Consider the following 18,957-nt stretch of genomic DNA (forward strand, 5'->3'; position numbering starts at 1 on the left):
CGATACAGAACCATAGAGGCTACAATAGAAACACGATTTTCCAACAAGATGAAGCGAGTTCTCATGTCACGAATGATTCCTTGGATGCTTTTCATCAGTTATTCTCAGGTCAGTCGAAGAGGAGACATTAACTGGCCATTGAAAAGTCCCGATTTGACACTAGCAGATTTTTCTTAAAGTGATACCTTAAGAGTAAGGTATATACACTCCACCGCCACAAGATTTGAGAGAATTGATGCACAGATAGAATCTCGCTCCACCGAGGGTTACCAGAGGCCAAGAGGCCTGGGAGAAGCCAATGATCAAGCCATTTTATGTCACTGAGAAAACTATGAGGGGTATTCAATAAATAGGTTTTCCTGTGGAGTGAGGTGGATGGTCGAAAATTTCCCATTTGAGGTTCGGAAGTACGATTTGTGTTTTTTTTTGGCAGAATTAGGCCGAGCGTTATAATGAAAGAGCAAAACTTTTTTTGACAATTTTCCAGGGCGTTTCCGTTTAATGACATTTCTGAGTTTCTCTAGTATTTCACAATATTTATCCGAATCAATCGTGGTACCTGGCTCAAGAAAATCGATCAATAAAACACCTAACTCGTCTCAAAAAACCGTGGCCATAGCCTTTCCAGTAGAGTACTAAATTTTTGCCGTTTTCGGCACTTTTTTTACGTTTATTCCAAACCATGCTTTGACGCTTCATTTTGGGATTTGTATGGTGAACCCGCGTTTTATCTCCTGTTACAATACGTGAGTAAAGATCATTGCCTTCTTTGGCAAGCATTGAATTAAAGAATTGAATTGAAGAATTGAAGCAAGCAAAAAACTTTTCAAGGACGTAAAGTTTGCTTGCTTACCATCTTCATATTTTTACAAAAATATGAAAATGGTAAGCAAGTGATAGCTTATTTCATTAACACGCTATCAAAAACAAAAAGAAACTATTGTGTCATCAGACGAGAGCTTTGGCAGCATTAAAAGCTATTGAACATTTCCATAAATCTTTGTATGGTAAACGATTAATCCTTGGATAAGGACTGACCATGCTCCTCTGAAATGGCTGACTCAGTTCAAAAACTCTGAAGGACAAATAGCAAGGTGGCTTTAACGGCTCCTAAGTATCACTTTATAATAGAATATAAAAAGGCGAACATCACCAAAATGCCAATGCTTTATGCGGACAACCTCGTATTGAGTTATTTGCTTGTTATTGTATTGGCCTTAACAGTCCTGAAGCTAGTATAATCCAGGATCAGTGTGATGACCCAGTATTTGGCCTTATATATGAACTGAAGTCTCGAGAAATTTCAAAGTTAGAATAAACAGATATTTCTGACAAACCTCCAGAACTAAAAGTTTACTCGTCTCGATGGAATTCATTTGTTATTTAAAGTGGATTGTTAAAAAGAGTCTGGGAGAGCGTATAGATGGGAAAGAAAAAACATATCTGACAGTCCTTCTTTGAAAACGGATTCTAGAAGTTCTCGAAGCTGTCCATGGCGTGAACATTTTGGATTGTTTGTGCTTATCGGAAAAGCATGCGCGGGACCCATCTTGCACAAATTGTAATGTAACCAAGCTTTTCCGACAATATTGTACGGATTGAAGTTCGGCGAATTTGATATTCAGGAAGCATCATTTTCAAAATATCAACAGTCCGTCGTCTATCCTCCTGAATAATTTCTCAACCACTGCAATCGCATCGTCCGTATCAAGAAATGGCGCTTCAAGAAAATCTGTGGGCCATCTGCACAACAATAATAATATGTCTTTATTAAAAAAAAAACAATATCTTATAATATTACTTAATACTACATTGCCAAAGAAGGCGAAGATTAGGTTAGAGCTACTCTTTAACTCTTAACCTTCCTAACAACCACAGTTTAAACGGAGAAAACGAAAAGAGTAACAAGTATAAATAAAGTATTTTTACATATGATCATACAAATAAATTTACAGCAAGTATTCTGCATGCGTTGCAGGCGGTAACGATTTATTTGGTCTAAGCAAGGATAATAAACTATAAGGCAGTAATTTAAAATAGATAAAACAAAAGCCATTACGAGTTTTTTCTTAGTTTTGAAATTTAAAAAGTGTTTATTAGCATAAAGCATACGCATGCATAAATAACACCTCTGCAGAAGAGTATTTACATGTTCTTTAAACCTTAAAGAATTGTCCATTTTCAGTCCCAGAACCTTCACAGTATCAGAGAATAAAATAGTTTCGTTATCAAATTGAATGTGAACAGTTTCCATTATATTTTTATGTGATCCTCGATTTAAAAACAAAACCATTTTTGTTTTATTAGGATTAATGACAAGGTTATGCTCCTTTGAAAATTGATTTATTAGGTTCAAATCAGCGTTAATAGTATCAGCCACGTTATCAATTACCGGAGTCAAAATAATGTATATATTGAGTGTCATCAGCATACTGATCTATTCAATCTTCAACAAGACCTGGTAAATCTGAGGTATATATAAGGAATAATAAGGGGCCTAGGATCGATCCTTATGAGACACCAGAAATAATATTTATATTTTAAATCAGAATAATCAAAATCACAATCATATAGTCTTTACCATAAATAGTGACCAATTCACTCAATCTGATTGCCGTTTTAGCCTTTTGCAGTTAAAAAAACCAATAATCGCACGCAATTCCATGATTATCGAACTCGTCTTGCTGAAAAAAGTTTTTTTGGCCCTCAAAATCAATTCCGCTCAAATTGGTAGAACCTGACTTAAGACTATATTCAACTCAAGTCCGCTAGGTGACTGAAACTTATTGTTTGAATACCCATCGTAGAAGTATTATCCAGATATTTAAACCTTGCGCGTGTGAGCGCTAGACACTCCCCGATGGACTAGTCTGTAGTTTAGGAGACAAGCAGAGGGCACATCTATGTCTGCCTTAGCCTGTATCATGGCAGATGTTTCACTCCATCCCCGAAGAGTGCTTAGTTAATGAGTTTATTTACTCGATCTGCGTGGAACGTTGAACGAGGGCAATAAGATGTTCAATTCATTGATAATTGTAATAGGAGATCGGCCCAAAGAGATACTAGAATATGGCATTAATAATACTGACTAGTGCTGGCAACCGAAATCGATTTTTCGGTTAACCGATTAACCGGTTTTCGCCAAAACTGAAAATCGGATATTCGATTCATCGGTTTTCGATTAACCACGACTTTGGTTAATTAAAACCGAATAGCAAATCGGTTTTCGAGTAAATCAAATACCGAATAATCAATTTTCGGTTAACCGACGTTTTTGAACTTTTGACCAAAACCAAAAATCGATTAGGTAGTTAATGGATTGTTGGTTGACTCTGACCGTGATTTTAAAGGTAAACCAACCAAATAAAAAAAAACGGCCTTGTTAAGTCGAATATTAAGTCGAAGTCAAGGAAAACTAATAGTTTTAACAATTTAGAGTTTTGAATTATGGTTAAGGAAAACCAACATATTTACTGTGTTTGCTTTCAAACAGTTTCTTTTAGCTGAAACTATATTCCCTGAAAATCAGAAAAGATTCGCTCTAATTAACTATACATTTTTATTTTTAGGCTGATGAGGTTTTTTTTGGTTTTGCGATTTTAAAAACCGTTTCGGTTTTTCGGTTTTGAAAAACCGTTTCTGGTTTCGAAAAACCGTTCTCGGTTTTTAAACACCGTATTTATTTTTTCGGTTTTAAAACGAAGTTTTCTAATAAACGGTTTTAACCGAAACCGTTTTTTTTTAAAAACCGGTTTACCGGTTTCGATTTTGGCCGGTTTTTGCCAGCCCTATTACTGACTACTAATTTTATTTAAACGTTGATCTTCTGAATTTTAAACAAGCGAATTGTATGGTTAGTGGATATAAGGGTACCGCATTGTGTCTTACTAGAAAACCAACAGAAAAAAGTTTAAAGGTATATTCAGTCGAAAGGGTTTCAACCTTCGATACACATTTTTTTTTCATCATGGCTAAGCATTATCCTTACCTGGCTTTGAAAGTTATGGTTTTTTATCTGATTTTAGTTGATTTTATAGCCTTATGAAGAGCATTTTGATGATAATTGGATTTTTGTTAATTAGTCATGCCCTACTTTTTCTCTCTTTTTTTAAACCTAAACGTGATACATTCTTTTGCTCTTTTGATGAACTTGTTTAAATGGAGAGTTGGTCTCCTGTAAAAATTCAACATTTCCTGAAAGTATTTTACTTTTTAAATAAAAGAACCACGCTCTTATTATTAGTTGGACGGTGTTATGCAAAAACCGTTTAACCCACAAATTGTTAAAAAATAACATTTTCCTCGCAAAACGCAGCTTAGATGACGATTAAGGAAAAGCAAAAATGGTTTAACCAACCAGACACCCCTAGTGCCATCTATGTAACAATGTGTTAACCCACAAACCGAGTATCAGCCGGTAAATAATTTTGCATAAATGGTTTAACCCACATATGTGTAATAGACCATTTTTGAAAAACGATTAATACCGAATACGTTAAAATTTAGTTTGCGTAAATTTTATTTAGGGTAAAGATGTCTAGGGCTCAAAAGATCTTAGATATGTTAAAGGCTGATCCACTTCCCAGCCCTATTGATAATGTTCAGAGGTATTTAATCTCTGAAAATCAAGTTTCGACAGATCTACCGTCAACTAGTATGGACCCGTATGGTACCTTATCTGAAAGTGACACTGACATACCAATGTAAGGTTTAAGCTAGACTATTTATGTTTAAAAATATAGTACTTTATATATCAAGGGACTAAAGTGTAACTTTTTATCCCGCGGCGAAATATTTGTATCCCGACCGAAGGCTGAAGGGAGGGATACAATTCGTCGAGGGATAAAAAGACACTTTAGTCACAAGGTTTATATACTATTTTTCGCACTTCTGAATAATTTTTTCCAAAAAAATATTGAAAAAAATAAAGAAAATTAAGGAACCCTATCAAAAACATGTCAAATAAAAAAAGACACCTTTTTATTTTACTTTCACTGTCACTTAGTCCCTTTTTTCAAGGTTTTTTTACTTTTAATCCCTAGGTACGAAAAGTAGCACTATTAATCCCTAAGGACGAAAACTAGCACTTTTAATCCTTAGGGACTAAAAGTAGCACTTTAGTCCCGATTATACGGTGAAGTGCACTTTTCGTCCCGCAAGTGCGAAAAAGTATTTTAATTCCAGGCTACAGGACCCATCCTCCACCCTGCTTCATGAGGAAATTATTAACGTTTCTCATACCGAAGAAGTGATAACAAGAAGTGATAATATCTGTAACACGCCTTTATCTAGTGATGAAGATTCCTTTCAGCCATCAGAAAGTGAATACGTACCATCCGATAGCAGTTCAGATAAACAAGATGTATCACAAGTTGGAGGCATAAATCAAGGCAATAATTCCGTTAAAGGCAGAAAGAGGCGCGGAAGAAAAAGAAAGAATGAATTTCAAATAAGAGAAGACAGAATAAAAATTTGTAACACGAACCAAAGATACATAACTGCGAAAAACGGTACTGTTGAACCAAAAGTATTTGATGCTAATTTTAGATGTTCATGCGTGAAAAAATGCACAGAAAAAGTGGACGTTAAAACAAGAAAGAAGCTGTTTGATCAATATTGGGACATGGGAACATTCGAAGAAAGGTGTGTTTTACTAAATACCTGTGTAAAAGAAATTGACAAAAAAGGACCTATGCAAAAAAAGAAACCTCAAGAAGATCAAAGACTAGGATTTACTTTATTGAAGATATACAAGTTTGCAAAAAGACAATATTTCAAACATTGCAAATTAATCAAAATCGCATTCGCATTGCGCTAGACCAGCTTAAAAGCGATTCGACAATAAAAGATAAAAGAGGCAAAAATGCAATCGATCAACGACGCATTGAAGAAATTATTAGACATATAGCTTCCTTTCCAACTTATGTATCCCATTATTGCAGACAGCAAACCGAATCCAAGTTTTTAAGTCCCGAATTAAATCTTAGAAAAATGTATTCGTTGTATGAAGAATCATGTAATAATCCTGTGAGCCTGTCAAAGTATAAACAAATATTTTACAAAAGCTTTAATTTAAGATTTAAAACGCCGCATAAAGATACTTGCAAAACATATGACACATATAAAGCCCAGCTCAACTTTTCTGACGTAGGTAAAAATCAAATAGAAAAAGACCATGAGAAACACCTTAAAACTGCAGCAGGTTTGCGTGCAGAGATGAACAACAACGTAAAAATTTCCCGTGAAGACCCCAATACAGAAACTATAACGTTTGATTTACAAAAGACGCATCCACTTCCTAAGATACCGACGGGTATCGTGTACTATAAAAGGCAATTAAATCTTTATAATTTGGGTATTGCTGTTGGAAGCACAGGTAGGGGAGTTTTTAATGTATGGCTAGAGCATGAAGCTGGGAGGGGAACTCAAGAAGTTGGCTCGTGCCTTCGTAAGTTTATTATGGAAAATATGAAGCATCCAGTAACTAAACTTAATTTATGGTCAGACTCGTGCGGTGGCCAGAATAGGAGTATCAAGTTAGTGTTACTCTTAATACACTTGTTGCAGAATCATGTCTCTTTGGAAGAGATCCGATTAAAGTTTTTACTATCAGGACATTCGTTTCTACCCAACGACTCGCACTTTGGTGACGTGGAATGTGCCCTAAAGAACCAGCAAAGACTTTACACAGAACAAGATTACATTAGTATCGTGAAGACCTGCAGAAATAAAAATAAATTTGTTAATAGAATGACTAAAGAAGAATTCGTCTCAGTGCAAAATTTGGAACAAGCTGTCACAAATAGAAAATATGATATTAATCGTCAAGGCATAAGTTGGTTAAAAACTCACGAAATTCTTTTAAAAAGAGAGAAGCCGTTAATTTTATTTATGAAAAATAACATTCTAGATGAATCTTATTCTGAAGTAAACATTGAGAAAAAAAATGTCGCAAACCTACTCTAAAGGAAGTTAGGCTGTCTCTGTTATGGCCCAATGGTAAAACTTTATCTACAGAAAAAGTTAAAGATTTAAAAGAAATATTAAAGCTAGTTCCCCAGGATGCTAAAGTGTTTTATAATTTTTTAAAGTCAAATTCAGGGCAAGATTTTAACGAGGACCTTGAAGGTCTTGGGGAAAATTTAGACTTTGAAATAGATGACAGTTTTCTTGAAGATTAATGTTTTTTAGGTTTTTTTTTGTATTTTAAGTTCATCTTTGCTTATTTCACTTATATACGAATGTTGAATATTCAAAAATGACCTAAGCCACATCTGATGACCTTTTCTGTCATATGTGACAGTTGAATCCGTATTTTTTACTACTCATTTTATTTTTGATAGCCAATGTTATGTTTAGAAAATAAAATAAATAATTTTCTAAAACCTGTTGATTTATTATTTAAATTTAAATTCAATTATCTAAAAACTATGTTCTTGTGGGTTAGTCGATTTTTGCATAACACCGTCCAGTTAACAGTAATAATTAAGCTTTTCAACTAACTTAATATTTTAGCGTTTTTATCTCAAATCTTAACATATACGTATTATATTTTAATATTATATCACATAATTTAGAAATATAACAACGAGAATCTTTCTCTATTAGCACTGGGTCAGATTTTTTTACAATACCTCAATCTGAAGCTTTCAAAGTTGTCATTAATAATTTCATAACATTAAAAGTATGTTTACAAATATACTTATAAAAACTTATTTTAAGGCCTCCAAAAGTAAAAAATCAAAAAAGGCAGATTTCATACCATACAGAGATTCTGTGTTAACATGGCTCCTAAGGGAAAATTTAGGCGGAAACAGCAAAACCGCTATGATTGCAGCGATTTCACCAGCCGACATCAATTATGACGAAACTTTATCCACTCTGCGGTAAGATTTGAGTTTTTTAACCATAAATTACTTCTTAAACATTAAAATATGTAAACTTTACAGATATGCAGATAGAGCCAAGCAAATTGTTTGCAAAGCCATTGTCAATGAAGATGCCAACGCTAAACTCATTAGGGAGCTCAAAGAAGAAATTCAGAAACTCAGGGAGCTGCTCAAACAGGAAGGTATCGAGGTACACGAAGGTAAGATAGATACCATATAATTTTTTATAATTGATATTTGGCCCAAGTAGCTGAAAAACCAAATTTTTTTATTGTTAACCATTGCGGCTCAGGTCCCGATGGCAAAGTTCTTTATGAAAAGAAAGAACAACCTCGTAAGTATTTGTCAGCTGCTTTCAGGCTTTTTTGTCACAAGCGGCAATGCTGTCTCAGTAAATTGCACCCAGTCGAGAAGTGCAACTTGGCAGCGGCGCTTTCTTTGTCTTTTATTGAACGAGTGCAAGATCTAAACGTTACTTCGGCTTTAATGCTATGAATGTATATTATATTTTATTTATTATACATACAATTATAAGATTGAATTGAATAAGGTTCTGAAGTCTCGTGGTTTTTGCTTCTAATTTATTTATTTATCATAACAATGTAGCGTTTTTACCGTTCGTTTAGTTCAGATGCACAAAAATAGTCGACTGAATAATTATACACTTGCATATTTATTACTTATTTATTTTAATTTAAAATTCGCACCAATATTCTGACTTGAACGTGGCGAGGACTTCTTATACATTAGCTAGACCATTATTTCCTATATAGGACAATAAAAGAAATACCTATAAAGGACGATAAAAGTATTTTTTATTTTTTATGTTTATATATTCCACATGAAAAAAATACGAAAAAAAGAAAAATATTTTTATTTATATTAAGGCTTTTAGTTTTGCATTATTTTTTAAATCATAAGTAATTTTTCTTTTAATGTGATTTTTTTTCAGTTATTAGTGGAACTATAAACAACATTTTAAAATATTAATAAAAATTTAATTAGCGGCAGTATGAAAAAAAAGACTAAATCTAAGGATTACAAAAAAATCTGTGGAAAACTGTTTTGTAATTTTTTTCTTATAAACTCTTCAAGATGTTTACAATCGAAAGGTATATATCGCATTTTGCGGAAATTGCGTCTTTTTCCAAAAACTTTATTAATTGCAAATAGAATTATTTAAATAAATGATGTTATTATGGTAGCTAGCAGAAAAGTCTTGGCCTGCTTTTCTCCCAACCCAATAAAAACAATAGAAGTTACTATATTTTGAAGAATTTATGCCTTACATATATAAAAAAGCCACCCACTAACCACCCTCTCCCCTTTTTTTGAAGTACCAAGGCTACAATATTTATAGTAACTACTATATCTATACAGTGCTTTCATTTCAAAACGATCCACCCTTAATAACTTTCTTAAAAAAAAAAAATAAAAAAATAAAAACACGTCAAATTAGATATATAGGGGGACGTTTAATTATGCATTTACTGAAGTTCTGTCAATCACCTCCTCACCTCCAGCTAACCTCACTTTAATATGTCCAATGGGAAACCCCATCGTGTGATACATCATAGTAAGCAGCGTAAAATTCTCTATTTAACGGTACCAAAAAAATTAAATCGGTAAATGTGTAAGCAAATAGTTAGCGAAAATGTCTAGATATAATGAATATTTTATTTATGCCAAACTTTGGTATTTTAAATGAATACAGAGTGGTACCTACATCATTTTAAAATTCTTACATTTTTTATAATAGATCGTCAAAAAAAAATACAAGCAATTTAGAAGTTAAAATGGAGTTAGGATGGAGCTCCCGCGCACTACACTTTGGTAGTTCGAGAGTGACTTGATGAAAATTTTCGAGAAAAGTGGATTGGCAGACGTGGTGCAATCGAATGGCCCGCTCGGTCTCCGGACCTAACCCCACTAGACTTTTTTCTTTGGGGCTACTTAAAAAGCAAAGTTTATAAAACCCCACCTGAGAGTATTGAGAATTTAAAAAATAGAATATTTCAAGAATGCAGAGAAATTAGCGGGCAGACCCTTGCCAATATTCGTAAGGAGTTTGAAAATAGGCTTTTTTATTGTCTTGCTAATAACGGCGCGCATTTTGAAAGTTTAATAAAATATATTTGTTAAACTAATTAAATTTGTTTTTCTACCCTACCTATTTACACTTTAATTGCTTCTTGGTCAATCAATTTTTTTTTTACAACCATTGATAGCATAATGAATGCCCTTTAAAATAATGTATCACACCATGGGGTAGCCATTTGACATACCAAAGTTTGGCGTAAATAAAATATTCATTATTTCTAGACATTTTCGCTAATTATTTGCTTACACATTTACCGATGTAATTTTTTTTGGTACCGTTGAAAAGAGAATTTTACGCTGCTTACTATGATGTATCACACGATGGGGGTTTCCATTTGACATATTAAAGTGAGGTTAGCTGGAGGTGAGGAGGTGATTGACAGTACCTGTAAACTTCAGTAAATGCATAATTAAACGTCCCCCTGTATATCTAATTTGACGTGTTTTTTTAAGAAAGTTATTAAGGGTGGAATGTTTTGAAATGAAGGCACTGTATAAATGAAAATAAATGATTCATTTTGAAAAGAAAAAATTATAGAAAAATTAAAGATTTTTTATTTTAAATGTCTACTGCCTGAAATCATAGATTCTAGGCATAATAAAGGCATGGAAATTCGAAACCCATCTAGAACTTAAGTTATAAATGACAATTTTGGTATTACATTTGTTTGAGTTTTCCATTTTCATTAGAATATCACTTCGTTATATTATAATTTTATTTTTTGTATACTTACTTACATAACTGTTTAATATTGTCTTATATTTTATACAGCTTTTTCTAAAACATGTACCTACGTCATTATAAGTAGGTAAGTCCATAAACACAAAACAAAAATAAGTAATCTAGTGTAACAAATTCAAAATTATTATTATTATTATCTACGTGGTGTGGTGCAGAATATGAGAGATTTTGCATCCCCTTATTCTAAAAAAACATGTGTCTCTGAGACATGTTATTTTGTTTATTATTTTCTCTTGACACATCAATTTTCAAGTTATAGCATGTTGAATTTGAAAGTGAGACACACATTTTTTTAAAAATAGTTGAACTTTGGGGTTTATTTTTTGCCCCTTTAATGAATTTGAATTTTTTTTTTATTTTTTGTATTCTGATTCCTAAGAACTGTTTAAGGCATATTTAAAGATGATTAACATTTTTGAAAGAATTTTTTTTTTACGATATACGACTGATTCTATCTCTCTTTGACGAGAGCTGTATATACAAGGTGGCTAACCGAAAACGAAATGGCGGCCATGTCGGGCTCGAAAAGATTTTAAAAAGAAAATGCTCAGACACGTCATTTTAGATTACCAGGGGGAAGCATTTTCAAAGTATGTATAATACCACCCCCGTCTGTCATCCATTAGCCAGGGTGGAACTAACCTCAAAATTTTTTCAATGGAATAGTGGGTCGAGTTATACGGAAAATGGGAGTATACAAGGGATGCTAAAAACTCATGATTTCCACATTTATAAAATAAAGCTTGTACATGAAATAAATGAAGACGATGAAGATCGGCGTTTCGAGTTCTGTGAGATAACTAGTGAAAGAGGATTAAATAATTCCAATTATGTGTTTAATGTTTGTTTCTCAGATGAATCTTCGTTTTTCTTAATTGTCGTTATAGGTCGGACCACAATTCACACATTTATCACTAAGCATATACTCAACATCCCCAAAAATTAAACGTTTGGTATAGTTAAAAATTAAACCTTAGGTTATTACAAGAAGCTATCGATCTAGCAATCACGAACGTGATTGAAAATGACAATCAATAAGTTGAAGACGAGTTGATGTTTCAGCAGGATGGTGCGCCCCCTCAATACGTAATAACTGTCCGCAATTATTTAAATAAGAACTATCCTGTTCGCTAGATTGGATGGAGAGGCTCTGTTGAATGGCCCGCGTGGTCGCCTGATTTTTAACTTCTGGATTTTTTTTCTGTGGGGTCACCTAAAGAGTAAAATCTATGCTACCGAACCAAATTCAATAGAAGAATTGTGCGAACGGATTACATTTGAATGCCAACAAATAACTCCTGATATGCTACGAAATGTGCGACGTCGATTTGAACAAAATCCGTATTATTGTATGGAGGTTAACAGTGGCTATTTTCCGCATTTGTTGGACTTGTGTTTATGTATGATTGTTATTAATTAATAGTTTGACAAAGATTGCAATTATTTTCCAAAAAACTGTATTAAATGTTAAAATAGTCAATAGTTTGAGAACCGCTAGTAAAGTAAAGTCTTTTAAAATAGGTACAGTCGTAAAGAGAATCGAAAGACCTTTCAAACAAGATATAACTCGACTCACTATTCCATTTAAAAATGTTGAGGATAGTTCCACCCTGGCTAATGGATGTTGTATTGTGTGTGTTCTTTTCTCATATATTTGATTTTTGTTATGATTAATTTATTTTGTGTTTTATTATCTTTATTCTGTAATTTTTATTTAGATTCTTATTCTTAGGCTGTACAATTAATTTAAAATATTAATGTAGTGTTGTTGGTAATTAAAGTACATTACTCTTATAATTTATTTTTTGTATTTTGATTGCTAACTAATTGTGTTAGGCATATCTGGAAGTGAGACAATTTTTTTTTAATCTATAGGATTGCTTCTACTCTTTTTTGATGGGAGTCACTCACATGTCTCTAATTTATTATTTATATCTTAATTACTAAAAACTGTTTTGGGTACATTATTTGAAAGTGAGACAAAATTATACTTTTTTATATTTTATTCCTTCTCGCCTTAAATTTGTGATACAATTACTCTCCTATATAAGCATTTTTTATGAATAAATTAAATCCGTCAATTTGAATAGTGAATAAACTGTATTACTAGAAGAACATGAGGATATTTCGATTGAACTAATACAAAAATGTTAATGTGCGACTTATTTGTAAGTAAACGCAAAAAAGTCTAACCCCTTGCAAACTAAAAAAATCCACAAATCCACAAAACACAGTTCCTCCCGATAAATTTCTGGTGACATTGTCCATTGACCCGTCTGCTGTGAGACGAAGTGCGTTCTACTTTGCTTTAGCGATGCGTTGTTGCCAAATGCTCACCTTCCCGATAAAGCGCGTTAAATACATTTCCAGCAAATTCACGTGCTGATGATTGCTCTTAAATACAGTTTCAACCATTTTAAAATCCGGAAAAAAAAAAAAATTTGGCAAAATGGTTTTATATTTTTCCTACAGCTCTATTTTAACAAATACCAAAAAAACGGAAGCACTTTTTCATTGATGTATAAAGAGCTTAAATCCGACAATTTTTGTATATGAACCGAAAAAGAAACTACACCATCTGTATGAAAACCTATTTAATGACAATTACAATGATGTATCACACATAATATTTAAAAAAGTTTTATGGTCAAAAAGTCACTTTTTATGAAAATTTGTTATTTATGTCATAGTAGGCCATAAAAGAGCATTAGAAAAAAATTTAGCGCTTACCCATATTAAAAAAGAGCAAGGATTAACTAACTAACTGAAGCATTTTGACATTTGTTCTCAGCTTTTACTGTAACAAAAATTTAATGCTAATAACGGCCATACTTAGTATAAGTTACCTCTTATTAATATGACTTATTTATATTAATACAGAATTGGCCAGTATGCCCTGTACGAGTAGGCGCTGGAAAAACAATTTCCACTCATTGCGACGAGATAAACAAATTAATGTCAAACATTTTTCTTGACATTTATTGTGTTTAGTACTTTTAGATAATTCATTTAATAGTGTTTTCTAAGTTAATTTGTTTTTGTTATTTATTGATTTATTTTAGTATAATTTTCCAAGTGTAGTTTATAATTTAGTTTGTTAAGTATCGTTCTTTTTTAAATATTTTCACTATGACACGAGGGTTTTCGAATGAGGAAAAGCTTGACATAGTGGAGTGTTATTTCTTATGTCGAAAAAATTGTGATGCCGCTGCAAACATATATGAAACTCTAAATAAAATATTAATCTTCTCTAATTTTTACTATGAAAACATAAGTGGAATTTTGACTTAAAGGAAAAGAATTCGAGAAAAAGAATGATAAAATAATATTTTTAAGGAACGAAAATTACTACAGCTTGTACCTCCTTATTCAATCAATCTTGTACAAAACAACCGAATTGGCAATTATTTTAAGTTCTAAATTGTTCTTATATTTAAGAGCTTAATAGCTTAACCAATAATGCAACCTTTTAAATTACTATTTAAAAATAATCTATTGGATTTTCAGGTATGGATAGTAACATGGTTGAAAGAAACAATAAGGAAAATGAGAAGAGAGCCAGAACTCAGTCCACCACTGCTGAAGAAGCTGTGGATCAATTGCAAGCCAGTGAAAAACTAATTGCAGGTAATGGATATTCAAAATATTTTCCTAAGAGGTTTCTTAATAATTTTTTTTCAGAATTAAACGAGACATGGGAAGAAAAACTTAAGAAAACTGAAGCCATAAGGATAGAGAGAGAAGCGGTTTTTGCTGAAATGGGTGTCGCCATTAAAGATGGTAACACTGTCGGCATATTTTCTCCTAAACAGACCCCGCACTTGGTGAATTTGAACGAGGATCCATACATGTCTGAATGTCTAATTTATTATATCAAGGTAGTTTTAAATATAAATATTTTAATTATTTAAAATACATTTTGTGAAAATTTAGGATGGCTTAACAAGGATAGGCTCAGAGGAAGCAAGTTCTCCTCAGGATGTTCAACTCTCTGGCTCTCATATTAAACCTGAGCATTGCATTTTTGAGAATAAGGACAGGAAAATCACGTTAATTCCTGTAAATGGAGCCTTAATTTATGTTAATGGCAGAGAGGTAAGATTTTTTATATTATATGCTCCAAACACGTTGCAACAGTTTTTGCATGTTACATATTAAATAATAATAATAATAATAATAATAATAGTAATAAGTCTTTTATTTGCCACTGTTTACATGATACTATTTAACGGATTTATTTATTACAAAAATGGCAAAAAGGAGGTTAAAAAACAATTTTAAAAAGATACAGGTTTAACCCCCTGTGTAAGGTAAATTACAAAACTCGAAAAGAAAAAAAACAAAATAATAAGTACAAATTATACATATTATATAATATAAAATATATATTATATAAAATATACATATTTACAACATAATACCATATTATCTATATTACTAATAACACAATCCACATTCCACAAACGCGCCATACACATATATGTATATTGACATTACTAGCATAATAAATAACTACTAAATAAGTAAATAACAACACAATAACGCTGGGTGCCAAATGAATGCGATAAAAATTTAACAGGGAATCATTCTATTAGTAAAAATTTCTTATAAAATTACTTAAATCTGCCCAATGATAATTTTTTGAATTTTTCAGGAATTGAATTGAATTTTTCAGTTATATACGATATATACAGTCGTGGTCATATAAATAGCACACCCTTAATTTTGCAAAAAAAAAATCTCTATTAGTTATTATAAAGAACTAATACCGCATTTTGAAACTTCAATCAAATTTTCAGTTGACGTGTTTCGGCGATTTTTTAAAAAAGTTTTTATAATGCCTTTTTGTCACCATTAAAAAATGCTATAAAAATGTAACTTTTTTCTGTGTAATTTTAGATCAAATTTACTGATTCGAAAGAGCAGGAAAAATTATATACTTCCTGAAAATTTCATGACAATTGAGCCTTAAATAGTCTAGATATAAAATTTTTAAAATGACAAAAATCGCCTATTTTTGCAGAAATCGTGAAAAAAGCGCTATTTTTGCCATTTTTAAAATTTTATATCTAGACTATTTATTGGTCAATTGTCATGAAATATTCAAGGGGTATATAATTTTTCCTGCTCTTTCGAATGGGACCAGTAAATTTGATCTAAATCTACACAGAAAAAAGTTACATTTTTATACCTTTTTTTAATGATGACAAAAAGGCATTATAAAAACTTTTAAAAAAAATCACCGAGACACGTCAACTGAGAATTGGATTGAAGTTTCAAAATGGGGTTTTAGTTCTTTATAATAATTGATACACCATTTTTTATTTACAAAATTTAGGGTGTGCTATTTATGTGACCGCCACTGTATGTTAAATGAAAAAGATCGTTCGTAAAACGAAGTTGTGTGCAGCGGCGGAGAAATTAATCCTCTATGCCTTAAATTTAAGGAATGAACATCCGTGCGAAAACGAATTTTGTTTGTTAAATACGAGGGACAATTAGAATGAATTACCGAATAAAATAAACTTGCAGCATGTTCCTTCGACATTCCATAGAGAGCCATTTGGTTTCAAGCAGTTTGTAGCTTACCGCTTCGCGGCGACGAATACTATATATAAATCGTAAACAAGATTTTTGAACCCGTTGTATTCTGTCTTTATCTGTTTGATCCAAGCATGGCCCATACACTACGTCAGCAAAATTAAAATGACTCAGCACTAGTGCATCACATAAGTTAATTTTTTGTGATATTGAAAGTAAATGCCTAGATGGAAACAACCTTTTTAAATTTGCATAGCCTAATTGAATACATTTACTTACATGCTGTTTGTATCGAAGGTTGGTGTCAATATAAAGCCCCAAATTACGAGAACAATCAGAATGCGGAAGTTGTTCCGCAGAAGCCATTAAAATTAGATCTTCTTTAAGTGCTCTCCGATCCTTACCAAAAATTAAAAAATTTGATTTTGATGCATTTATTACTAAATTGTGTTTAATAGAAATACTATTCAATCGTTCCAGATCGTTATTAATTTTGCTGGTAGCACTTTGTTTTTGCTTAGGAAAAAATGAAAAATATAGTCGTGTATCATCTGCATACAAATGAGCTTTGCAATGTTTTAGGCAACTAGTAAGGTTACAAGTATAAATGCAAAACAAAATTGGCCCCAAGATAGAGCCTTGTGGTACCCCACATACCAGTGTAAATTCGGATGATACACCTTTGCTGGTTTCAACAAACTGTTTCCGGTTTGTTAAATAGTTTTTAATGAGAGAAAATGCATTATAGTCAAACCCCACATAGCTCAAAATCGCATAAAGCAGTTTGTGATTGATTCGATCAAATGCCTTTCTATAGTCTAACAGCATTAGTGCAGTAGATTTTCCACGATCAGTGGTTTCAATTATATAATCTGTAATTTTCAGAAGTGCTGTTATACAGCCAAACCCCGATCTAAACCCTGACTGATATTCTGGTAAGATTTTGTGGGAATCAAGATACTCCCTTATCTGAGCATTCATTATCTTCTCCATAACCTTGGATAAAACTGGCAATATACTTATGGGCCTAAGATCATTGTAATCATTAATGTTTTGTTTTTTTAAATGTGGATAAATCTTTGACATTACAAGTTGCATACATTCAATTACAAATATATTTTTTAATATTACACATTACAAAAGATAATACAACTAAATGAACCCAATAGCTACAATTTCCAATTCCTACAATAGCTTGCATGGAATTTGGAATATTCCTAAAAATAAGTCTGTATAGTAAACATTATACAGGGTGTCCGGGAGGTACATGCAATTCTTAAAGGGGATAATAATTTAAAATTTTATTTTGTTTTATCTAATATTTATGTAATCAAATACCATGAATTCCAAGCATCTGTCTCAACTTAGAGAAAAAAAAGACATTGTATTGTGAAAAATTATTGTAGAGTTGAAATAAAATAAAAAAATACGCCTAGTTACTACCCTTTAAGTTATCATTGGTGCCGATATTTGGCCAATTATCAGATTTAGAGCCTCTATTGAGGGGCAATTTATGTAAACTAAAGTTTATCTAAGGTGGTAGCATTTTGTACCCGACCTGCACTCTAACGTAGGTGACCCACTTAGGTCCGTGGGAACCAGTTTGAAACCCTTAGGTCTTGTCTGTGAAGAGCCTTAGAGGAATTCTTTAAAAAAATATATAACTTCTCAGGTGTATTTAAGTCTGGTCAGTCGGGAAGAGGGTAAAGCTTAGATGCCAAGGAAAGTGAGGACCAGTTGTTGGGATTTCATGCTTCAAAGAACCATAATGTAATTATATAGTCGCGTTATACAGGGTGTTCATTTGAAAACTTCCCACCACGGCTTTATCGAAAACCACTGTTTAAAAAAAAACGCCGAAATACGTCAAAAGGTTTCTCAAGGGGGACAACTTTCTAACCTAAAATTACTTCACCCCCTTTCACCCATTGCCCCCCAAGGTCACCCCCTTAAGAATTTTAAATAGCAAGGGGTATCGAGTAATAGCTTGTTTAAAAGATCTTTCGAAGTCTTTTATTTTGACATTAACATCATTATGTTATATCTTTTCATCTAATGATTTAGGATTTTGAGATAAAAAATAATAAACTTATGTTTTTCTTTAAATAGAACACTCTGTATATTTTTAAATAGAAAAATTCGCTTTTTTCCGTTTTAAAAATATATAGCACTATCCACTCATTTTCAAAAATTAGCATATATATATAAGAGATAATTTTCGGAAAATAACTAGCTATTATGTTAATTTTAATAGTTGGCCATGATCATGCATCTCTATGGAAACAATTCCATATTGCTTTTAAGAAGGCCATGACAGAATGCCAGATTCTTAGAGAACGGTCAATTTTTAAAAAAGCTATACATATATTTTTTTTTATTTTTTATTATTTATTCTTTTTTTAAATTGTATCCAAATATTTTATAAAAATTGTTTTCATTCTCTCTTAAACAAAGTTCTACATAATCTCATATCGTTCTTTCATGGTTCAAATAAATTTTTTTCGGAAACGAATCTTCTAGGAATGGCTGAATAATATTATGTCCTGGTCACCATCTTGTTAAAAATATATATTGTTTAAATTTGCTAAAGAAATATTTTCTAAAAGCCTTCAATGACTAATGAATGTAGTCATTTTGCTATTATGCCTATTAAAGATTCCATCTGATGAAATATAGGCTTCATCG

The 18,957-nt window shown here is 32.1% G+C and overlaps 1 protein-coding gene across 7 annotated transcripts in view; it reads left to right on the plus strand.

Moving 5' to 3' along the window:
- The window catches only part of LOC126738014 (kinesin-like protein unc-104), a 227,573-nt gene that overhangs the window by 84,825 nt on the left and 123,791 nt on the right, over window positions 1-18,957 (plus strand). For 5 of the 7 annotated variants that reach the window (XM_050443167.1, XM_050443170.1, XM_050443171.1 and 2 more), the window contains 6 exons: window positions 7,723-7,886; window positions 7,950-8,089; window positions 8,182-8,223; window positions 14,239-14,358; window positions 14,413-14,609; window positions 14,665-14,826. In XM_050443167.1, coding sequence (XP_050299124.1) covers window positions 7,723-7,886; window positions 7,950-8,089; window positions 8,182-8,223; window positions 14,239-14,358; window positions 14,413-14,609; window positions 14,665-14,826 — 825 coding nt within the window. The remainder of the gene's footprint in view (window positions 1-7,722; window positions 7,887-7,949; window positions 8,090-8,181; window positions 8,224-14,238; window positions 14,359-14,412; window positions 14,610-14,664; window positions 14,827-18,957) is intronic. The other 2 variants (XM_050443172.1, XM_050443173.1) reach the window with 1 other exon arrangement.

The sequence above is a fragment of the Anthonomus grandis genome, chromosome 6, assembly GCF_022605725.1.
Source record: "Anthonomus grandis grandis chromosome 6, icAntGran1.3, whole genome shotgun sequence".
NCBI lineage: Eukaryota > Metazoa > Arthropoda > Insecta > Coleoptera > Curculionidae > Anthonomus > Anthonomus grandis.